At 41.1% G+C, this 23,404-nt stretch overlaps 4 protein-coding genes across 6 annotated transcripts; 2 read left to right on the forward strand and 2 right to left on the reverse strand.

The window, feature by feature from the left end:
- The first annotated feature begins 7,867 nt into the window (after positions 1–7,867).
- Positions 7,868–12,303, forward strand: LOC112289499 (uncharacterized). Of its 2 annotated transcripts, none has more exons than XM_024534746.3 (3): positions 7,868–8,771; positions 9,076–10,386; positions 10,560–12,303. In XM_024534746.3, the coding sequence occupies exons 1-3, from the start codon at positions 8,542–8,544 to the stop codon at positions 11,989–11,991; spliced, it is 2,973 nt and encodes a 990-aa protein (XP_024390514.1). In that variant the 5' UTR covers positions 7,868–8,541; the 3' UTR covers positions 11,992–12,303. The 2 variants fall into 2 exon arrangements, with proteins under 2 accessions (XP_024390514.1, XP_024390515.1); XM_024534747.3 differs by having other exon boundaries at positions 9,076–10,263.
- LOC112289502 (uncharacterized) lies at positions 8,815–15,659 on the reverse strand. 2 transcript variants are annotated; one of them, XM_073537666.2, is made up of 4 exons: positions 13,936–15,659; positions 13,025–13,643; positions 12,674–12,784; positions 8,815–12,462 (listed from the first exon to the last, which is right to left on the reverse strand). In XM_073537666.2, the coding sequence occupies exon 2, from the start codon at positions 13,639–13,641 to the stop codon at positions 13,267–13,269; it is 375 nt and encodes a 124-aa protein (XP_073393767.1). In that variant the 5' UTR covers positions 13,642–13,643; positions 13,936–15,659; the 3' UTR covers positions 8,815–12,462; positions 12,674–12,784; positions 13,025–13,266. The 2 variants fall into 2 exon arrangements, with proteins under 2 accessions (XP_073393767.1, XP_090111135.1); XM_090255009.1 differs by having other exon boundaries at positions 13,822–13,941.
- A 1,146-nt stretch (positions 15,660–16,805) lies between these two features.
- On the reverse strand, positions 16,806–19,071 carry LOC112289501 (glycine-rich RNA-binding protein 4, mitochondrial). The gene is made up of 4 exons (XM_024534749.3): positions 18,787–19,071; positions 18,440–18,508; positions 18,087–18,193; positions 16,806–17,787 (listed from the first exon to the last, which is right to left on the reverse strand). Exons 1-4 carry the CDS (start codon positions 18,935–18,937, stop codon positions 17,611–17,613), a joined length of 504 nt encoding a protein of 167 aa, XP_024390517.1. The 5' UTR covers positions 18,938–19,071; the 3' UTR covers positions 16,806–17,610.
- A 536-nt stretch (positions 19,072–19,607) lies between these two features.
- Positions 19,608–21,226, forward strand: LOC112289500 (glycine-rich RNA-binding protein 4, mitochondrial). The gene is made up of 4 exons (XM_024534748.3): positions 19,608–19,844; positions 20,126–20,194; positions 20,384–20,490; positions 20,608–21,226. The coding sequence occupies exons 1-4, from the start codon at positions 19,694–19,696 to the stop codon at positions 20,785–20,787; spliced, it is 507 nt and encodes a 168-aa protein (XP_024390516.1). The 5' UTR covers positions 19,608–19,693; the 3' UTR covers positions 20,788–21,226.
- The last annotated feature ends 2,178 nt before the right edge of the window (positions 21,227–23,404 follow it).

A 23,404-nucleotide genomic window follows, 5' to 3' on the forward strand; every position in this document is an offset into this window, starting at 1 on the left:
CATATATACACATATTTTTTATTATATTTTTTTATTATATATATTGAAATAAAGTAATTAAAGCACATGCAATTTAATCATCAAAGAGGTATTAACTATTACAACGAAGAGGTATTAACTATTACAACGAAGAGGTATTAGGAAATAAAATCTATTTTAAAGCAGTTAAAAAACTTAAAACAGAATATGATATACATACATACAGTATATTAATTAATATGCTATTATATATATATATATATATATATATAGATATATATTTTATTAAAAAGTACACATATATGTATACAACAAACATGTTTTTGTTTTTAGTTAAAAAACATTTTTTTTTTTTTTAAAGAGTATCTTCTTTTCTTATCCTATTAAACAAGAAACAAGAAGTAACAAGTCCTAAAAGTAAAAGAACTATTATTAATCTGATATTATGATTATTATTACTATAGAATATTACTGAAATTATATTTTTAAATAGTAACAAATGTTATGCTATTTGTTTTATATTTGGATCTTATAGAGCCATCTAAGTCTTTATTTTTTAGTCTACGATATTTATTTCATAAATAGCTCTATCTCTCTAATGTCAATTCAATAGTTTGTTAAAAGCAATAAAAATAATTAACTGCTTATTCCACCTCTTATTTTCTTTTATCTATTCATATTAAAGTGAAAAAAATTATAGAGAATATTTTATAATTCTTTCATTCACTTTAAAAATCTTATTAATTTTATTTAGAGAATCTTTTATTGTAAATTTATTCTAAAAAATTATAGTGTAAATAAAAGTCTTATTGTGTATATGAAAGAGTGCATGGACAACAAAAGAGGGGTATCCACTTTGATGTTCTTATAAGCAATAATTCATTATAAGACAAATAAAAATCATAAATAAGAAAAAAATATAATAATTTTAAAAAAAATCATTTTGAGCACCAAATATGATTAAGATTAATCTTTTAATTACTTTTTACTTTATAAATATTTAAATTAAAATTTTAGTAGCTTTCAAAATTTTAAGATAATATATTTTAAATTTTTTTAAAAAAATTTATATTATTTATATGAAATAATTTATTATTTAAATATTTAATCTTATTCTTATAGCAAATTTAGCCTAGTTTATAGTTTATACAAAATATTTCTTAAGATATTGTTTATAATGATTTCTAATCTAAAAATGCTATAATTTTAAATTTTAGAAGTAAAGTACAAAAATTAAGAAGAAAACAAAACCATCATTAAAGTGTCTTATATTATTTTTGAAAATCTATTTTAGTCAAAAGAAAAAAAATCTAATCTAAAATGTCTTATTATTTGGTGGTATAAAGTGAAAGAAATCATTCCAAAGACCATATGAAGGTCTTTACAAAAAACACAGAATAATAAAGTAATGATTCAACTTACTCTTTTTATGTTGTTGGCGGAATATTTCAACTCTTTAAAGCTCTAAACATTACAATTAATGAAATAGAAACTGTAATTTAATCAAGAAAAATTCTAAAATATATCTCTAATAATTTTACAAATTTCACATATATATCCTTGATTTTTTTTAATTACAAATATATTCTTGTCAAATTCTTAATTGCAAATATATCTTTTGTATAAATTATAAATTATATAAGCATGTTAAAGTAGTGCAAAGATTGAACTACTTTAACATACTTTAATTGCACTTCATTGTGCTCCTTGTCTCACTTCTTGTTGTAATTCTTATCTTGTTTCTTGTCCTCCTATCCATGTGTTTTGTTATAATATGCCGTATTCCTCCACTTACTATCCATCTCTCTCTTCATAGATAGCTCTTTCACTATTCACCAATAGTTTGAGAACTTAGTTGTCATTACACAATTTGTTGCCATGGCAACTATTTCTAATAACTTTGAACTAACCACTATCAAGTTTGACATGCATAGATATACAATCAAGTATTTTTTTCAAAAACTACACATGGAGACTCTATGCAATATGGCTTATAGACTCTAAGACATCAACTATCAGAAGTTACAATGATGAATATAATTTGTGCGAATTTGTACATCTAAAAAATCAATAAGCAACTACTCTTTAGGCAACTAATTGCATTGTTGGTAAATTAAAAGAATCTACCAAATATGCATCAAAAGAGATTATTCAAGACTTAAGATAAGAGCATGGAGTTACCATCTTATATTTTAAAAGCCTAGCAAGCCAAAAGAGCATGAGTCAACACAATCTATGGCAGTTTTGAGGAGGGTTATTAGTGTTTGTAAGCTTATTGTAAGCAAATCAATACAACAAACCTTAGAAACAAAGCAATTGTATATGTAACTAGATACCTAGAGTGTCAATTTGCTAACTTTTTGTTGTTTACTATGTATTAATTTAAGGCTTTATTTCTGGCTATTGTCCAATAATTGGTATTGATGGAATCTATTTAAGAAGCAAGTACGTGAGAACACTTCTTTATGCTATAAAAGTAGATGCAAACAGTGCATTGCTTCCAATTGCTTTTAGTGTTATTGGTGCAAAAACCAATAAAAATTGACAATGATTTTTTTTAAAAAAAAATATTATTTTTAAATAGAATGATATACATAAAACAATTATTTTTTTGTCACATAGATAAAGAGACTTATTGAAGCTACTAAGACTACTTTTCTTAAGACATACCATCGATTATGCATTCAACATCTAATTAAGAATTTTTGCCAAATTTTTAAAAACTCATAGCTCATTCTTTTGCTTTGGAATGCAACTTTTGCAGTGATTGTGGCAGAATATAAAGAACATCTTTGAAAAATAACTTCAATTTTAGTAGAAGCAACATAGTAGATGCAAAATTCAAGACTAGAGTTTTGGCCAACGATACTTTTTTAGGAACAATAATATGGATATTTAACCTTTAACATTGCAAAATTGTTGATTGATTGGATTCTTGAAGTATGTGAGCTACCTTTGATTGACATCATGGAAAAGATTTAACAACAATATATAGTTTGGTTCTTTGATTGATGACAAAAAAAGACAAAAGTTATTAGTTATTGTGTTTGTTTCTTTGATAGAGCAAAAAGTCAAAAAATATACTACAAATGCTCTTCAATATCACATTCTTAGCTCAAGAAAACATGAATTTAAATGCATTTCACTTGAAGTACACAAAATTATTCATCTATGGAAAAAACAATGCACTTGCCAAAAATGGTAGCTATTTGGTTTTTTTATTGGTATGGAGTATCAATGCTGTTATATACTTGTCAAAATATTCAAGTATTTACAAGCAATTAATTTTTGGTTGTAGCTTATTGCTAAACATATCAAAATAACATCCATCTAATTTCTGATGAAAGTTAATGGTCTAACAATGAAGAAATCAAAGATAACATCTTGCTATTCAAGACCTATTGCCCTTCCGGATGACCTTAGAAAAAAAAAGACTTAGAATTGAGAACAACTTTAGAACAATATCAAAACATGTTGTTCACTATAATTGCTATTATAGTCCTCACTATAAGACCACCAACTAAAAACCACTTATCTAATTTGTTCCATAGTCAAGTCCATAGTTTTATGAAATTTATGTAAGACTTGCACTTTTTCAACAATAATCTTTGCCTCCACATACCAATGCCACTCTCTTTCACTCCTTGTGGATTTATGTGTCCTATAGGCAACAAGATGATGCTTGATGTTATAGAGAAGTGACAATGAGAGTTTTGATATTGACGTCTATTATATTTGAATACAATTGCTATTTCTGTAAGGAACTTGTTTTGAAAGGAATATCCTTGTAATATATGATATGGATATATTTGAAATTAAAAATTTATCAAGGATATATTTGCAATTTGTAAAATTATTAGGGATATATTTGAGAATTTTCCTTTAATCAATTGTTTACATGTTTCACTTGATTAATTATGATTTTGTCAAGTTAATTTTTTATTTTTATTTTTCTTAGCTATAATTTATCAAAAATACTTCTAAACAATCTAAATTGAATATTTTATTGAATTAATGATAAAAAATTAATATTTATATTAATCAATTTTTTAATAGAATGAATTTTAAGTTATAATCCTATATATATATGTATATATATTTTGTAATTTAACATTTGTTTGTATACAATATACATTTTGCAAGATAGGTTTAAGTTAAATATTGGTTCTTATTTGTATTTTTAATATTCATCAAATCTTTATTAATTCTTAAGTTACTTAAGTAATAAAAAATAAATATATTAATTATTTTTTCTTTTATAATTTTTAATTCAATTCTAAAAAATTGCATTCAATTATACTATTCACACATAACTATATCTAGTTTTTAGCACATTCAACATATTTTTATACTAAATAATAGTTCTAAGTGATTAAAATCTAAGAATATATTATGTTGGTTTGAAATCATTGAAATTTGAACCTTATACTATATAATAAAGTTAATTTTGTAGTTGTTAAAAACTAAGTTAATGAATACATAATATCTTATGTTTTTGTAGATATAATTATGTAAAGTTAACATTTCATATTTATTTTTAAAGGTCAGATAGGTTTTGAGTGCAAAAGTAATAAAGTTATATTGACAATCAGAAAAGAAATAAGATTGTCTTTTATTACAAAAAATGCTATGTCTCTTGACTACTATGTCTTGTGACTCCTGTGAATTGTTGGACTGTTTTATATTTTAAATTTGAAATACTTGAATCTGTTAAGAAAAAAAATCAACAAATCTAAATACTATTTCCTTTTATTGAGCTGATTTGTTTTGTAACAATAAAAGAGTTTATAAATAAGATTTATGGTAATTATGAAATAATGAAGTACACTTTACATTATTTTGGCACGTTTGTAACTTAAAATAATTTTTTATGAATAAATTGAAATACTCTGTGTAGAATATATTGTTATTTCATTAACAGTACCTCAAGTTGATTACCTCGAAATTATTCTATTTTTAGATTTTAACTTACAAATTCTATTTTATACAAGTTCATAATATACAAAGTTTCAATTTCAAATGGAAAAAATTCAGCCTAAGTATACTTTTAGTTATTAGTAATTTGTGATGGTGAAATGTGATTTTCAAAAACAAAACTTCTGAATACTTCGTGAAAATTTGATTTTATGTCAAACAAAATGGAAATTTTAATTTCTGTGTAAGTGTATGTGCATCTAAATATTTGTATTAGAAACCTATTTTTTTACGTAAAATTAGTGATCTATTTCATAATTTAAAATACTCATGTTTATAGATTTGAAAAAGTATTTAATTAAGATTATATATTCTTTTAATTTTTTTTTGAAAGGCTAAAATGACTTTTAAAAAATTAATGAATAATTTCACTTTTTGGTTAATTTTATATATATATATATATATATATATATATATCTACATGATTTTATGTTAATTATGTTAATTGGATATATAATTATATAGCTGAAAAAAATTTCATATATATGAAAAAGGAAAGCTGTGTATGTTAATTAGAATTCCTATCCGAAATACCTATTTAAAATTAAGTATTTGTTCAAAATAAGTAGAATTTCCTCCAAGACAGTTTTCCTCAGCCAAGGTAGATTTTAATAGGAACTGCTGAAGAATGAAGAGGCAGCGTTTCTTCTGTTTATTTCATGATTGCATTTCAAATTTCTATTCCCACACTAAAAGTCTTGAAATGACCCACTCAATGGTTTCAGTATTCACAACATATAAGCAATTGTGTAAGGTTGTTAGATGTGAATTTGCAAGCACTCAAGATCAATGCTTAAGTCAGTCCAAATACTGCACATAAAAATAAATGATAATACAACAAATGAAGTATAAACTGCCTAGACTCAATTCAAATTCAATTTCTCGAACAAAAATGTATCAAAAATGATTTACTGGATAAATATTATAATTTTCAATACACTCATTCCAAGCACAAAAAACAGTACTTTTTTTATTCGTATTTTATTATTGAATTATCCAAGTCATTTGAAACATTTCTGTAAATGATTTCAAAGCTCCGAACCATGCTTCATTCTCAAACCCATCTTGTAAAACTTCATCAAGACGGGACTTTCACAACCGGACACTATTGTTTTTATTTTTTCTTTCCTTCCTTCCATCCTTCCTTCCATTCTTCCTTCGATTAATCACTCACTCCCTTCAAGTTATTGTATTATGTGTTATTGATGCACGAGGCTATATTAGCCTTTTCACAGTTGCAACTCCACAGTGGTCTCGAAAGAAGGAGGAGGATCACCACCACCACCACTACCACCACCACCACCACCATCGAAGCAAAAGATGAACAGAAATGAGAGAGTGTGCGAGAGAGTGAGGTTGTGAATGGTTTAGGGGAGAGTAGTGAGTGATGGCAGCAAAGGGAGGCCCAGCATTTGGTTTGTGTGTGTGAGAGAGAACGAGTGTGAGAGGGAGTGTGTATGAGTGTGTGAGAGAGAGATAGAGAGAGATAGTCCGTCCCTGCAGCAGCATCAGGAGGAGTGGAGGAGGGAGGGGTGAGGCAAGGAGAGTGAGTGAGTGGGACAGTAATGGCGTGAGGGACGCAGTGTCAGCTCATTAACTCCCCCTCACATGCTCAGAAGCACGGCACGGCTAGTGAAGCAAGCAAGACCCACCAGAGAACCGAAAGAACCGAGAGAGAGACAGAGACAGAGAGAGAGAGACTTTGCCTCGCCATCCTCTGCAATTGCCACTCTCCCTCCCTCACACGCTGCTGCACGAGCCAGACTCTTCTGACTCTCTCTCTCTCTCTCTCTCTCTCTCTCTGACATCTGCATATGCATTTCACACAAATATATATATATATATATATATATATATATATATATATATATGTGATTTACTCTCCCACTTCATTTTCAGTTGTGGGCAGGTTTCCTGTAGAGTTTAGCTGCACTAGGTCCAAAGCACGCGCAGAAGAATCCAGGAAGACCTGATACCATTTCCTCCTGGTTTGGCAACACACATACACACATGTCGTCTTTCTATCTCTGTAGTCATAAAAAAAATTTAAAAAGGGTGGAAAAGGAAAAAAGAAATAGAGGAGATGCGCTGGACATTTACTGCAGTGTCATGAGCATGCCAAGAAGGTGGAAGATGAAATCGGGAGAAGGGGACTGGGAAAGTAGTAGTACTCTTGCACAGCGAAGCATGCCATTCAATTACAGTCCTGACGGGATCAATAAAGAACCCCAGCTGGTGGAGGAGCGGTGGACGAGGAGGATGCGGAGTAGGAGGAGAAGCAGAAGGAGGAGGTTCGGTTAGGTAGCACGGTGCTTATCAATTCAACTAGTTGGTGGATGAAACTGCGAAAACCGTCCATCGCTTGCAGTCAGGCCTGTTTACTCCATGGAAACGATGTCAACCAGGAGAAAAGAAGAAAGAAACACAGACAGAAAAGAAAATCACCCGTAGAAGACAAAAGCAAAGCACATGAATGCAGATCCAACACTCATTCTCGCATCCCCATGCATCGTGGCGTGCCGCGGGTTCCTGTAACCATGCTGGAGATGAAGAAGGAACCAGCCCAGTCCTACATTCGTAGTAAACTGCAGCTGCTTTGCATAGAACCTTGCTTGTATTAGTTTTACTGATTTGTATTTTTATTGATACATATGTATGTGTATTTGTGTTTAGGAAACAAAGTGATCATGGAAGTGGAGAGAAAGATGGATTTGCGCTGTTGACTCTTGTTTTTGGTGAGCCACATCACCGACGCGACTGCATCTGTTTGACTGAGAGAGTGGCCTAATGCTTTCAATCATACTCTCACTAATTGGATAGTCTGTTTCTGACGGCCTTTGTCCGGTTCTAGACTAGTGAGGGCAGAGCTTGAGGAGGAAGGCTTTGCAGCTGAATCCCTGTCGCCCTCCTGGTTTCATGGTGTCATTTGGCCAGCCACGCCAGGACAGCTTTGATGGTGAGGATACTCGTCGGTTCGTAGCGGAAAAAGAGCGCACACTTGCCGCGCTTGTGAGTCCCAAGCTGCAGCCTGTGGTTAGTACAAACTGCGTGGTGAATGAGGTGATGGGCGCCATCGCTAGCAGCTGCAAGCAGAGAGTTGATGACTATGTCAGGGGGGAGGAGGATGTGAGGGTGGGGTGAGAGTGATGGAGTGATGGCATCTGGGTTTATGGGTTGGTAGCATGACGCGGCTGTTACAGGGGGCTAAGCCTGTCCTTCACGGGAGCTGAGTGCGAAGTTGTCACGTTGAGAGAGAATATGGTTTGCCTCGCTGCAGGTTGCGGACTGGCTTAGGATGGCGATAGTTTGGGTGCAGCAGCAGCATGCGGAGGTGCAGTCGTCAGGAGTACCCGGTTGAGCAGGAAAGCTTGCGGTCACGTTGATTGATAGTGTTGGCTACGGAGAAGTTAGCCTTGGAATTTAGCGAGATATGGCTTGTGTGTCGCGGGGGGTGTGAAGTGATCAATGGCCGTGGCGGTGGAGGAGGTGGAGTTAGAGGGAGGTCGTGGCATTCAAACATGGACAATGTTGGTTTGAGATAGAGATACGCGGAGGGGAAGTGTACAGAAACAGGAGAACAAAAATACAATGCGGCAAGGGGAGTTTCAATGGCTGCGGCGGCGGTGCCTACTGCTGGCAGCTGCGATGATGGTGCAATGGTGTGCCGGGGTAATGGTGCCAATGAGCGACGATGTCCTCGGCTTAATGGCGTTCAAAGCTGGGTTGCACGATCCTACTGAGGCATTGCGTTCCTGGCGAGAGGATGATGCCAGCCCCTGTGCTTGGGCTGGGATTGTTTGCGACCGTGTCACGGGCAGGTAATATTGATTCTGAGCCCTACCCAAAATGCTACAAGCTGGGTTTTGCAGCAGAATGTTTTGCTCGTGTGATATTTACAACCTTGGGTATATTTTTAGTGATGCACCCATTCTTTGGTGATGCATTTTCAATTGTTTTTGTTTTTGTTTTGTTTTGTTTTTTTTTTTATATCTCAAAGGAACTACTCAAGAAAGCTGTAATAGAAGATGCATGTGCTTTTCCTTCGGTACATGTCGCTTACTTGAGGGTTTGTGCGCGCAACTAAATGGGGGTGGTAATTCTTTCTTGCTTCTTGATCAACAGAGTGTCCGAATTAAACCTCGTTGGGTTCAGCCTCATCGGCCAAATCGGGCGAGGCCTGATAAAACTGGATGAGCTTCAGACGCTCAACCTGTCCTTCAACAACCTGACTGGAAGTATTGACGCCGAAGTCGCAAGGCTACCTATGTTGCGCAAACTGAACGTGAGCAACAACCAGCTAAATGGAGTGATTACTCCACTGTTCATGAACAACAACAGCCTCGTGCTCCTGGATCTCTCCAACAACGCCATGACAGGACCCATGGCAGAGGATTTCTTTACTAGTTGTCAGAGTCTGGTGTCTCTCTACCTGGTTGGAAATTCTCTCAACGGTTCCATTCCTGCTTCGGTCGGCTCGTGCTTTCAGCTCACAGATTTGAGCTTAGCGCACAATTTACTTTCAGGGGAGATTCCTGGTGAACTCGGTCAGCTGCCAAATCTCGTGGATATTGACTTATCTCACAATATGTTAACGGGCACCATACCTGCCGAACTTGGAGCCCTTAAGAGCCTCACAAGCTTGAGCTTGATGGACAATAAGCTTACCGGAAGCATTCCAGCACAATTGAGCAACTGTGGGGGCATGTTGGCCATGGATGTGAGCCAAAACAGCTTATCTGGGACATTGCCACCTGAACTTCAGAGCTTGACTTCGTTAGCCCTGCTCAACGGACGCAATAATATGCTTACCGGTGACTTTCCACCTTGGTTGGGGCATTTAAACAGGCTTCAAGTGCTTGACTTTGCCACTAACAGGTTCACAGGAGCAGTGCCAACATCGCTTGGGCAGCTGCAGGTACTGCAAGTGCTGGACTTATCTGGAAATCTTCTGCTGGGAACCATCCCAGTGGATATCGGCTCCTGCATGCGCCTTCAAAGCCTGGATCTAAGTAACAACAATCTGACAGGCTCCATACCACCAGAGCTGCTAGCCCTAAATGTGCAGTTTCTTAATGTCGCAGGCAACGGATTCACGGGTAATTTTCCGGCTGTTGGGCCTGGGGACTGCCCTTTTCTTCAATTCTTAGATGTTTCAGAGAACAACCTGGAAGGTCCGCTCTTGCCCCAGATTGGACAGTGCTCCAATCTGGTAGCTGTCAATTTCTCAGGAAATGGTTTTTCCTCCTTCATACCAGCAGAGCTTGGGAATCTCGCGTCCCTGACATTACTGGACCTCAGCAACAATGCAATGTACGGAGTCATCCCTCCCAGTTTGGGATCCGCAGCTCGTCTTACTGTGCTGGACTTGCACCGTAATAAGCTTGGTGGCGTAATCCCATTCCAGCTAGGCAGCTGCTCAGCGCTTGCATTCTTGTAAAATTTCTTTAGCTGTACGCCTTGTTTCATCCAAATTACCCCTTGTTCCGCACCTTTGCAATTAGCGAAACTCCAGTGTCCTTGCTTAAATATATTGCCATCGGAATCTTGGAACATGGCGATGAAAAAGTGTTTCAAAGCCCTTCTTATAACTGGGTGGTTGCGTGCAGGAATTTGGCACAGAACCTATTAAATGGCCCCATGCCAGGCACGCTGACCAACCTCACCAGTCTTGCATTTCTGGACTTGTCGTCAAACAACTTGACGGGTGACATCCCCCCCGGCTTCGAGAACATGAAGAGTTTGCAGAAGGTAAACATCTCCTTCAACCACTTGACGGGTCCCATTCCCAACAGCGGAGCATTTTCTAATCCAAGCGAAGTTTCAGGTAACCCTGGGTTGTGTGGCAATTTGATCGGGGTGGCATGCCCCCCGGGCACTCCGAAGCCCATTGTGTTGAACCCCAATAGCACATCCCTCGTCCATGTGAAAAGAGAAATTGTGCTCAGTATCTCTGCCATCATCGCCATTTCTGCGGCAGCTGTCATTGCTGTGGGAGTGATCCTCGTGACCGTGCTCAACATCCGCGCCCAAACAAGAGCGCAGCGTAACGCCAGGAGAGGGATCGAAAGCGTTCCTCAGTCACCAAGCAATGAGCATCTCTCGCTAGGAAGACTCGTCTTGTACAAGTTGCCGCAGAAGGCCAACAACCAAGACTGGTTAGCAGGGAGTGCGCAGGCACTTCTAAACAAGCACGATGAGATTGGACGGGGGGGATTCGGGACAGTCTACCGAGCAATCCTCCCCGATGGCAACATCGTGGCCGTAAAGAAGCTCCTAGTTTCAAGCCTCGTGAAGACTCAGGAAGAGTTCGAGCGAGAGGTTAACCTTCTGGGCAAAATCAGCCACCAGAACCTCGTCACACTTCAAGGCTACTACTGGACCTCCCAGCTACAGCTCCTCGTTTACGATTACGTCCCCAACGGCAACCTTTACCGACGCTTGCACGAGAGACGAGACGGGGAGCCGCCTCTCCGCTGGGAGGACAGGTTCAAGATCGCGCTCGGCACTGCCCTGGGCCTCGGCCACCTCCATCATGGCTGCCATCCCCAAGTCATCCACTACAACCTCAAGTCGACCAACATTCTCCTCTCCCACAACAACGTGGTGCGCATCTCCGACTACGGCCTGGCCAAACTGTTACCTGCCCTCGATAGCTACGTCATGAGCTCCAAGTTCCAGAGTGCGCTGGGCTACATGGCGCCAGAGTTCGCCTGCCCCAGCTTGCGCATCACCGAGAAATGCGATGTCTACGGGTTTGGGGTGCTGCTTCTGGAGCTTGTCACTGGACGTAGACCAGTGGAGTATATGGAAGACGATGTGGTGATCTTGTGCGACCATGTGAGGGCGTTGCTGGAGGAGGGTCGTCCCCTCTCTTGCGTGGACAGTCACATGAATTCATATCCGGAGGATGAAGTCCTTCCCGTCATCAAGCTTGGGCTCATTTGCACCTCCCATGTACCCTCCAACAGGCCGTCTATGGAGGAAGTTGTCCAGATTCTTGAGCTCATTCGGCCTATTCTTAACGCCCGTGGAACTTAGTGAGCGCCATGGGTGCTTTGGAATAGTTTCAGTGTATGTATCATGGACGAATGGTTTAGTCTCCTTGGAACTATTCAGCTCTTTACAATAGTTTCCCGGAGATGTAACGACTAAATATTGGCAGCTTCAGTTTACACATCGATTTTAGCATTCAGATGGGTTTGGTCATTGTAGTGACTGGTTTGTCAGTGACTATGTCATTCGAGAGTCGGGGTCGGTTAGAGTCTTGGTAACATAGTTCGTGACAGGATAGTCTCCAGAATGACCATTGTGCCACCTTCAGGGGAATGCATCAAGACAATTTTATTTTTACATTGTTCAAGAATGCTGGGACTTCAACTTCTATGATTTTCATTGATACAACCGAGATTTCGTTTTCAGAATATCACTTTTACCTTGACTCTGGCCAGGGCGAGTGACAACCAAAACAGGTCCATCTTTTGCATGATAATCACGCAATTTAATCAATCCCTGCAGGGCGCAGCCGTCAGTTGGTGAGGCACATCTTAGTAAATTTGGATATGGTTGAAAATATTAAATGCAGAACATACCGCATTTGAACTTTCACAGAGAAAACAATTACTCAACTTCTGAAAGAAAGCAAGGTTTTTTCAAAAAAAAAAAAAAAAAAAAAAAAAAAAAAAAAAAAAAAAAAAACAATAACAAAAAAAACTTTGTGCACCAGACTCTGCCCGCCACAGGCTGTGAAGATCTCCTCTTGTGGTTGTGGAGAACACTTGGCGGAAATGCAACCATTAAAGTGAGCCAGCTTCATAGAGCTCTCATTATAGACCTGAAAAAATAATTTAGCGATCGTCTGAACCTGTGCCTCTTAAAACTTGCAAGAGTAAATGCAAAAATAAGGGCCATTAAACAGATAGGATAGAGACAGCCACTGCATAGAGTCAACACAGACGCTTGTACCCCCGGGGAGCTGGCAATCAACATTGAACCAATTGAACATGAACATATATCAAAACTACGGGAAGGGGGTCATGGAAGTCTGGTAGCCGGATAATTTTCATAAACTCACGAGTGGGAGGAGAAATCACGGCGCCCAGCTTTCAACGAGAAGTAGCCTTCTGTAAGGCTTGCCATTAACATCTGCCTTCGCATGCCTGGAGACACGACGAATTTGGTGGAAAAGGTTGAGCTCGTCATTCACGAGTCCGAAGTTAGCATCGGGGTCACCAATTTGTGAGACCTTTACTCGAGAGAACCGAAGCTTAGACAGGAGATCCTCTGGCCAATCACTGTGAAAATAGAAATGAGTCTTCAGCTCATGGGTAAGTGGGTAGAAGACTCGTTCATGAAGTCGGCCATCATCACCGTCTCGTTCAAGCAATTCTGAGAAATGCACCTCAAGGTCTCTGTTGCACGGGATTCTTGCAGGTAGTACAAAAACCCTTCCAAAATCCAAACTGTGGGTAGATGCGCCTTGAAGCCAGTAGCTTTCCGTCTGTTAAACCAATCTTCAGTGGCGATGTCAGCCACTCTGTTTAAGCTTTTTGCCTCAAGCATGGGTAAGTGCTCTCCCGCTTCCACCATTGCCTGGAATATGGACTCCTTAAAGTGCATCACTTTCGCAGAGTCCACTTCAAACACGGAACAATCTTTAATTGAACGAAGTCGATATGCGCGGGCGTCCATTCCTTCACACAAACAGATCACGATTGAGATCCAGGCAACACCCATTACATTGAAAAACCAGACGTTACAATGAGCCACTTCCTGAACAAACAAAACCTGCGGTAGGATACAGGTAACTCCTCAAAACACAGGGCATCTAGGTTTAAACTTGTGCCATAATAGGATAATGAGGACCATTACCTGGAAATGTATGCACTTGAACTTACAATGCCATTAGTGCAACCTCTGTGACAAGACCGATTTCGATTCCTTGAAACTCAGAAAAAGCTGCATATTCTGTAAGAAACCACTTACCAGCACCTAAGAGGACAACCTGTTATCCAGTCGGCTTAGAGTCAAATTGGGCAAGTGTTCCTTCGAGGCGGGCATCAAACCAGAGAGTCCTCACGGCCAGCATCACACCAGCGGTTTCCCGTGCGTTCTTGTCCTGGTCACGATGCACTTTCTCCTGCAATCCTTTGAGCAACACGTCTCCAGCGAAAACTTCTGCCACAGGATCGAGAATCACATGGTACAACAATGCAGTACCTGCAGCTGTCTGGCACTAACTCCGTTCCAAGCAGTCCCGTTCCGAATCGAGGGTATTGTGAAGCCTCCTTACGGCCTCTAGCTGGCACTGACTCGTCGCCAAGTTCACGCCCAACTTTCTTTAAAACCACTAATAATTCTACATTTTCTTAAATGAACTCATGAACAATATTGAAAAAACTATCAAGCTCTTGGTTGTGGGAGTTGTTAAGCTTTCATCTCGGTGGCTACCCTTCATGTAAAGCATAATACTCTCTTGTTTTAAAATTAGATCGCTATGAATCCAACATTGCAAAATAATTATCCCGTCAAATTTCTTATCACGGTCATGCAAGTCTCAGCGTCAAATCCTTGGCAGAGATTATGCACCATAGCCGCTACAGAAATTTCACTTAAACAGAGTTTTGCTATGGACTGCAATCAGTCTGCCTTCGTACTCTTTATCCTTTCAATGGAATCATGATAAGATTCTCTATCTGTAGATTTCATCTTTGGAGTATCTTGTACACTCCTTCTATCTCAAGTCTGTCGCTAAAACGAGGGCTACATGCGGGAACATCAGCATCCCTACTCTGGAGAGAGTAGTCCAGCTTGAGAAATGTAAATGAATTGGTTGAGAAGTATTACTAAGCTTTCAAGATTTTGTGACAAGCTGTAAAGGATGCGCCTCCCTCATTAAGTAACATCCTCTTTTCCATTTGCCACCAACCTGTCCGCTCCCGCAATGCATAGTGCTATCACAGGAGAATTGAACTTATCTGCAACAAACATTCCTACGCGAGTACGCACTCATAACCGCACAAACTGCACTCACATTTTTTCCTATGCAGTTGCCAGGTATTATCTGCTTTTCTTCCCCGACAAGCATAATTCAACTGCTAATCAGGCCCAGCAAACATACCTAAGCTCAATTGTGCGTCAACGCAACAGCTTAGAAAGAAACTGCCGCTTTTTGCAAATATGTGCACTAAAACATCATGCAAAGTATAATGGCTCCTTCACGTCAGCATACCCTTCAATGGCAACGAGATCGACTCACTGCAATCGAAAAAACGTAAATATAAATCGTCGATATTTTTCCAAACGTGTAACTTGTGCACTCGCCTTCTACAATCCAGTCACAAGTCTGTACTGAAAGAATCCCGGCAGCTCGGAAGTAGTAATTCCCTCATACATCCAGAAAACACCTACTTGCACGAAATTTAGCGAGTGCAAGCAAGCTAAAGTGTAAATTTCTGGCGGAGGACTTGCGAAAATTGAAATAACGTTCATACATTCCACAACAGGCAGACTCAACAAACGCACCACAGAAGGAGAGCGCTGACAGGAAAAGGAGAGTTAAAGGTCCAGTGAGGAAGAGTGCGACATTGCAATAGCGACGGGAGCTGCCACTGCGATGAAGGCGAGATATGAGTGGTGGGTGCATCAAACAGAACTGTAGGGAGTGAGGAAAGGCAGTTGATTCAGACATCCCAAGCAAAACCAGACGGGGATGGAGGGGCGGCCACGACGCCACGACGTCACGACGCCCCGACACCCAGTCCGTGCACCCGAGCTGGGGTGTGCCCGTGGATCTGGGCTATTGGGGCAGGGCCTCATGTGGTACTTGGGCAGTTGCATACTTCCCCCTGCTTTTTCTTGATGCGGTGCCACTGGGACTTCTATGTGAAAACGCCTCAGCACGAAATCTGCTGCATGTTATGCGCCGAAAGAGATCCTACTTGACGTTAAGCATCCCTACTGCATCTGATAGATAATTTCGTTAAAACTATCAGAGTCATTTTCTCGATTCTCACCAACAAATCCTGATTTTAAAAATATAAGCCAGTCCCCTGACATGCTTCAGCAAGGAACGAGTTTTTCTAATAGTAGGACACATATTGCAGGCAGCCCTACAATAGAGTTAACATTTTAGTTCGAAAAATTCAACTTCTTTGTAGATGATAGACATTGGGTTCGGGGACACGGCGTCTTTTACACTCACGTCAGAGCTTGCAACACGACATGGCCACCAATATTGAAGAACAGGTACCCAGCTTCCGCTCTGACCTATTTACTTCATTCGCTAAAATGTTGATAGGAGGGGTGCAGGGTTTGAAGACTTAAAAATAGAAATACATAACCAATTTTGAGCAATTAGACAAGGTTAAAGATTTAGGATTTATTAAACTGTTCTGATACGAGGAGCTATTTGGATTTTCTGTACATCCAGTACCAGGGATAAGCAGGGTACCTACGCTCCGGCCCATGGCCGAGGAGTTGGCAGACACAAGAAATTCACAATGCTAATCACCTGTTCCATCATTCGTATTTGGTAGCATCGTGATGTCAACGATGGATTGTTTACGGGATGGCAAGCAGACATTGCTAAGTTGCATAGTTTAATCGAAATGTAAAAATATTGTTTAACTTCAGGTGGAATTAGACAACCCAACTATCTTAATTCGTTCGTCAGTGTTGGGCACGCCGAGTTACAAAACCCTCGAACAATGTAAACAACATTTATATGCACTAAATAAAACTATGAGATTCAAAGCCATCAAGTAAAGTAAAAAAGTGGACAGGTTAGATGCCGTGATTCGCACACACAATGAAGACGCCTATTCGACACAATAACAGGATCTGGGCATATCGAGTTGGTCATAAACATGAAATTTCAATTCAGGTTCAAAACGACATGTTGCTGCTGAACTCCTAAATTTCGCATTTCAAGCTCCTGAGTACAGATCAAGAAAAACTCCAACAATACTCGCCCACTCGTCACAACCGAAACCACACCATTGTTTCACGCGACGATTAGGAGTATAACCCCACTAAGGAAGCTATAAGAAAGATAAAAATTTAAGACCAAAGCACACGTGTTCAGCAAATTATCAAACACAGAAATGCTTCTACAATAAAGGCATAGCGAGCTAATAATCACACACCATGCACTTATCCTCTTTCATGCAACCATTACCCTCTCCACCTCTGCCACAAGCCATACATGATACCCCCGTCTTTTCCTCTAAAAAAAAAAAATTAGTTCTCATTCCTCAGTATCTCCATCGCCTGTCACTTCCACCCACCGCGTGTCTCCGCCCCTACCTCCGCACAATCCCTACCACATCCTGCATCTACCCGCACGCGGCATTCATGGCATTCCCACGGCCCCCGCTCTAAGGGTGCCTGTGCTGCCTCCCTCCTCACTTGCCCCAATCCGCACCCTCTTCCACATATCACATCATAACCTTCTAGTCTCTATCACAAACTCGTCGTGTCCACGGCGCCGCTCTAGCACAGGCCTTCTCTTGCGCTTGCTTCCGACTAGTCGAACTAGCTGTAGGGAAGGGGGCGCGGGATGGAAACGGACGGGCGGCGGAACCAAACGCTGCACTCTGGCCGAGCGCTGCCAAAATCCCTTCACCCTTCGACGACTCCCACTTCGGCAACCCACCGTCCTCAGAAGTTGTTTCCGTACCCTCTCTCCCCATCGCCCTGATCTCTCCTGTTGCCGTATCCGCTCGATTGCCGATCGCCATAACCCCCTCCACGGCCACCGAACCCGCCGCCGCCTCCGCGAGTTTCTCTCGCCTTGTCAGTGGCGTAGTCCACTCGGATCTGACGCCCCGCCAGTTCCTACATTACACAGCCAACAAGGATCAGTCCATCGCAATCCAACTCTTCATATCTAACACACATACACACCCCTACCTCGTTGCAATGCCCCGTGGCCCCTATTGCATGACCCATCCCATCAACCAGACCATGAACAGACTATCACCTGATCCAAAAACGAAACTCCCATACTCACGACGCCGCATACATCTCCTACTATAGTGGGCCGCGCTACCTACTCACAAACCCGCAACCCCGCTCTCTCGTCTCTGCAATTCGCAGGTGCACACAAGTTCGCAAAACTACAAGTGACCACGTACCCGTCCATCCATCTCCTGGAGAGCCACTTCGGCCTCCTCAGGTGATGTGAAATTCACGAATCCAAAACCCCTCGACCTCCCTGTATCCCGGTCCAGGATGATCTTCACTGCACAGCCATACCATACCACACCAAAACATCAGTACATCTCTAAACAAAAGCCACCTGTGGCCGCCACTCCATTACACCCAATCCCACCTGCCCTTCGCCGCCTAACCACGAAATAGGGCGCCACTCATCCTCAATCATATCTTCCATCGCCCAAGCTGCTCCACCAATTAAACCTCACACCAGGAACAACGAATCCCAAAAAGGCGTCACACTCAAACATTACAACACAGTGAGCATTCATACCTTCGGTCACCGTCCCGAACGAACTAAAGGCGTCCCTCAACGTGTTCTCGTCAGTCGCCCACGCAAGACCTGCTCGTTCCAAACCACATGACAACCTCATTACAAAACACTCTGCGCACACTTGCGCCGCCACATCATCAAAGAAGGCGGCGCATGTCCGCACCCGCAAAACACATCCAGTCGGCTGATCGCAACCATTCCGCCATGAGAAGACGCGAAATGGCCCAGAAACCCTAAACCCCAGACTCTAACCCTTCAAACCTAAGCCCATAGCGACGGGAATCAACTACCATACCGGGTGCATGATCGCAATTCTCACACGCACGCACACACACCCAAAAACATACCTCCAATGAAGAGCTTGGAGCTGGACATCATGCGCTGCACGACCAGCATCGCGGGCACAGCAACCGCGGCGGAACCCAGACCGGATGCCGTCAAGACAGATTGAGCGGCGCTCTTGCGCAGCAAACCTCCAAGTTTACCAAAGTACGCCATCACGGTTTAGGATCTTCAGCACCCGGTGCAGCTCGGTCTCAGCAGACACGAATCGATCGTGAGTGATCGAGAGCGCGGTCGAGACAGAGGGAAAGAGGCAGAGGCGGGGCGGCGAGTCCAAGTGAAGACGGCGAGAACTAAGAGGAAAAAGAAACTCCTCTACAGCCGCGGGCCAAAAGGTGCACTGCAGTTGCACACCTCGAGCGGTTAAACTGGCTTGTGGTTGGAACTGACGCGGCCGTTGGATCCCTGCGACGGCTGCGATTGTAACTTGCCTTTTAAATCGCGCTTGAGATATTTTTGCTTTAACTCTTTCGGCGGTTCGAGAGGTCGTCAAGTGATTTTTTGGCTTTTTTCTTCGTTGGGTTTTCAGTAATGTCACAGGCAATACTGGCAACTCTGAAATCCCAGTTAGGAGTAGCACAGATTAGAGCTACGAGAAAGTCTTGGCTTGTAGTTTCTCTTAACTAGTCCGACCCCGCAACTGACTTTACATTCTGAATCAGAGATGTTGATACTTTTACTTTTTACATCTACGGCGAAATTCGTAGGAATTGTACAGTGTAGGTTCCACCGTCTCCTTTTTGGCCCGCCGCTGAAGCTGGGTTCCGTTTTCCTCAGACCTCGCCCTCTTGAGTCGGTCTCGTTGCCTGATCTACATCTCTTTCTCTCAGTCTGTACCGCTCTCGATCACTCCCGATCGACTCGTGTTTGCGGTGGCCAGGCTGCGTGGGGAGACGAAGATCAAACACCGTGATGGCGTACTTTGGTAAGCTTGGAGGCTTGTTGCGCAGGAGCGCGGCTCAGTCCGTCTTGACGGCATCCGGTCTGGGTTCGGCCACGGTTGCCGTGCCCGCGATGCTGGTCGCGCAGCGCATGATGTCCAGCTCCAAGCTCTTCATTGGAGGTAAGTTTTTCGTGCGTGTGTGTCGTGATCGTGTTTTTGGGAGGGCAGATGAGTCCCATCGTGGTGAGTTTAGGTTTGGAGGGAGGGATTCTGGGGTTTAGGGTTTTGGAGCTGTTAGCTTGTGGAGTTGTTCCGCGTCTGGATGGGGCGGAGCGGGCGCGTGCACCCGAATGCATGCGTTGCGGGTGTGTAGATGCGCCGCCGTCGTCGATGTTGTGGCGGCGCACGGGCGGGGACGTGCGCGGTGTTGATTATAATTGAGTTGGTGATGGAACGTGCAGGTCTTGCGTGGGCAACCGACGAGAACACGTTGAGGGACGCCTTCAGTTCGTTTGGAACGGTTACTGAAGGTACGGATACCGTTTTCGATGCTATGTTTGGGTTTGACGGAGGATGATGCGAGTGAGGATGAGTGGGGCGTTGTTCCGGCATGAGGCGGCGAAGTGTTAGGCGGGATTGGGTGATATGGAGTGACGGCAGCAGAGCGTATTTGTTAAGAGATGAACTGATGTTTTGGTGTGGAATGGTGTGATGTGCAGTGAAGATTATTCTTGACCGGGACACCGGTAGGTCTAGGGGTTTCGGATTCGTGAACTTCACATCACCCGAGGAGGCAGAAGTGGCACTCCAGGAGATGGATGGCCGGGTATGTGAGAATTTGTGGTTTCGTAAGCTTGTTTGCGCATGCTAGGGAGTGTGTGGATATTTAGCGCTTCCCGGTGTGGTAGGCGATGGACTGATCTGTGTTGACTGTGTAATGCAGGAACTGGCGGGGCGTCAGATCCGAGTGGACTACGCCACTGACAAGGCGAGAGAAACTCGCGGAGGCGGCGGCGGCGGGTTCGGCGGCCGTGGAGGAGGTTACGGCGATCGGCAATCGAGCGGATACGGCAACAGGAGAGATCAGGGCGATGGGGAGAGAGGGTACGGAAACAACTTCTGAGGACGGTGGGTTGCCGAAGTGGGAGTCGTCGAAGGGTGAAGGGATTTTGGCAGCGCTCGGCCAGAGTGCAGCGTTTGGTTCCGCCGCCCGTCCGTTTCCATCCCGCGCCCCCTTCCCTACAGCTAGTTCGACTAGTCGGAAGCAAGCGCAAGAGAAGGCCTGTGCTAGAGCGGCGCCGTGGACACGACGAGTTTGTGATAGAGACTAGAAGGTTATGATGTGATATGTGGAAGAGGGTGCGGATTGGGGCAAGTGAGGAGGGAGGCAGCACAGGCACCCTTAGAGCGGGGGCCGTGGGAATGCCATGAATGCCGCGTGCGGGTAGATGCAGGATGTGGTAGGGATTGTGCGGAGGTAGGGGCGGAGACACGCGGTGGGTGGAAGTGACAGGCGATGGAGATACTGAGGAATGAGAACTTAATTTTTTTTTAGAGGAAAAGACGAGGGTGTAATGGATGGCTTGTGGCAGAGGTGGAGAGGGTAGTGGTTGCATGAACGGGACGCATGCTGTGTGTGGTTGTTGGTTTGTGGTTTGAGTCGGTTTTATTTGCATCTTTGGCTGTCTCTTCTAGGTAGCACGGTTTGTGGATGTGTGGATCATATTCTCTCCTTTCTTGAATTGCTGATCCATCATTTGGACTTCAAGATGAATTACGTTCATCTACTCCGATATAATACCTGTTTAGTGTGCTGTTGTTCTCTGGTGATATGTATGTGGGGTTCAAGTAGGTGCCGTAGATTGTTGGGAGATTCACCGAATCTAATGTTGTCTGCTTTGGCGGCACTCAGATTATATTCATTTTAGCGTTCTCGGGCATTTAAGAATATACGTAGGCTTACAGGATTCTGTGGTTCTGTTTCCACCAGTTTGGTTGAGTTCATAAGCATTCTGGCACTCAATTGTAGTGGCTTTAGACAGGAATCTCTGGTGTGGTAAAACTGTGATGGATTTATGACTTCGTACTTGCATGGAAAATTTGCGGGCGATGAGATATTTGTCGTTACTGTTTATTCCAGTGCGCACTGTTGTCGTTTGGAGGTCAGGGTTGTGAGAAAAGCATTGTTCAATTTGCTATGTTTTCTTTTGAGCATTCGCATGGTCTTATTGGAACTCTTTTGAAGCGCAAGTCGTCGTCTCTACTATCACTTGTTAAATCATCTTATCTTTTCTTTTCTAAACCCGGAATGGCGAGTATAGATGTACTCTGCAAAAATATAATATAAGCGCAGCGGAATTATTCTTAAACATACTGGCAGGCCTAATGGAAAAGGTATCCAGCTCGTACCCAATGCAGGATGAACAGCCAACCGAAAGTACCCTCAGGAGCAGAACACATCAACAAATCTTAAAACACTCACTCTGTTGTATTGACGATAAATGATTTTGTTGTCTCTTTTTTCCTAAACCTCTGTAGTTGTGGTCAATTTACTTCTTATTTAATTGATGACTATTTGTCCCTGCTAGATGAGAATGAGGCTTAGAGTACCAATCTGACTATTCAGTGTTTTAGTTCAAGTGCATGAACGGATTCCTGGTGTGAGCAATTCTGAATTAGGTTTAAACACTTACACCATGGTTGTGTTTTTTTCCCTGCAAATGCCGTAACTGCCCCTAAACTGCCTCAAAGGTCTGCAGATGGATTGAGACTCGTCCTCTAAGTGCGAGTTCTGAGGCAGCCCACATCCATTATATATTGAATACTTCATCACAAATGTAAAAGAAGCAACGGCTACAATTTTTATGAAATCTAACATCTATATAAAAAGAATTATTATTAAAATTTATTTTTAAATTTACAATATAATAAAAAACTTGTAAATTTTATTTATTCAATTTTAGAAGCTTTGAAAACTTATACCATGATTCTCTACTTTTGAGCATTCTCTTCTGTTGATTAGGATTAAAGTTTATAAATCAAAATAAAATAGAAGATATTTGTTATGATTTTTATCTAATTTATAAAAAAATCAAGAGGAATTTTAGATATAATAGAGAAGAAGTTCAAAAAAGAAAAAAGAATAAAAAGAATAAAAAACAAAAATCAAACAAACACAACAAAATAAAACTTGAACTTTTTACATCATTGGTACTAAAAAACTAAAAGATATTATCAAACATATAAAAATATTATAAAATCCTAAGCATAGATAAAGTAAAAATAAAATTTCAAAAATATTCTTAGGCTTAATTAAAGAAGATTATTTATGTGATTTATTAATCTCTATAGAATAGTTTCCTATCTCAACATGTGGTTGAATAAAAAATAATTCTAATATATAATAATAATAAAAAAAAAATTATACAATTAGCTTCCAAAATTCTTACTAAACGTTGCATATAAAATATATAAGAAGACTTTTCAACAAAGATTAAATGATGTTCTTGCAACAAATATCTTCTATTTTATTTTGATTTATAAACTTTAATCCTAATTAATAGTAGAGAATGCTCAAAGATTATAATGTAAATAATGTAAACAAAATGAAGACCCTAAAAATGATAAGTTCTTTTTTAAATAAATAGAGAGATATAAAAAATTTTATATCATGACATTGGAAGAGATTCCTAATGTTTGGTGATTTTATTCGAGGTAGAAATGACTTCTGATGGTCTTAC

This window comes from Physcomitrium patens, chromosome 12 (genome assembly GCF_059467195.1).
Source record: "Physcomitrium patens ecotype Gransden chromosome 12, ASM5946719v1, whole genome shotgun sequence".
NCBI classification, from domain to species: Eukaryota; Viridiplantae; Streptophyta; class Bryopsida; order Funariales; family Funariaceae; genus Physcomitrium; species Physcomitrium patens.

Coding starts and splice junctions, on each gene's coding strand:
- LOC112289502 (XM_073537666.2), bottom strand. CDS start 13,641: ATGGACGCCCGCGCATATCGACTTCGTTCAATTAAAGATTGTTCCGTG.
- LOC112289501 (XM_024534749.3), bottom strand. CDS start 18,937: ATGGCGTACTTTGGTAAACTTGGAGGTTTGCTGCGCAAGAGCGCCGCT. Junction 18,509..18,786: donor CTCCAAGCTCTTCATTGGAG/GTATGTTTTTGG, acceptor TGGAACGAGCAG/GTCTTGCGTGGGCGACTGAC. Junction 18,194..18,439: donor GTTCGGGACGGTGACCGAAG/GTATGAATGCTC, acceptor ATGGCTGTGCAG/TGAAGATCATCCTGGACCGG.
- LOC112289499 (XM_024534746.3), top strand. CDS start 8,542: ATGCGGCAAGGGGAGTTTCAATGGCTGCGGCGGCGGTGCCTACTGCTG. Junction 8,772..9,075: donor TGCGACCGTGTCACGGGCAG/GTAATATTGATT, acceptor CTTGATCAACAG/AGTGTCCGAATTAAACCTCG. Junction 10,387..10,559: donor TGCTCAGCGCTTGCATTCTT/GTAAAATTTCTT, acceptor GGTTGCGTGCAG/GAATTTGGCACAGAACCTAT.
- LOC112289500 (XM_024534748.3), top strand. CDS start 19,694: ATGGCGTACTTTGGTAAGCTTGGAGGCTTGTTGCGCAGGAGCGCGGCT. Junction 19,845..20,125: donor CTCCAAGCTCTTCATTGGAG/GTAAGTTTTTCG, acceptor TGGAACGTGCAG/GTCTTGCGTGGGCAACCGAC. Junction 20,195..20,383: donor GTTTGGAACGGTTACTGAAG/GTACGGATACCG, acceptor TGTGATGTGCAG/TGAAGATTATTCTTGACCGG.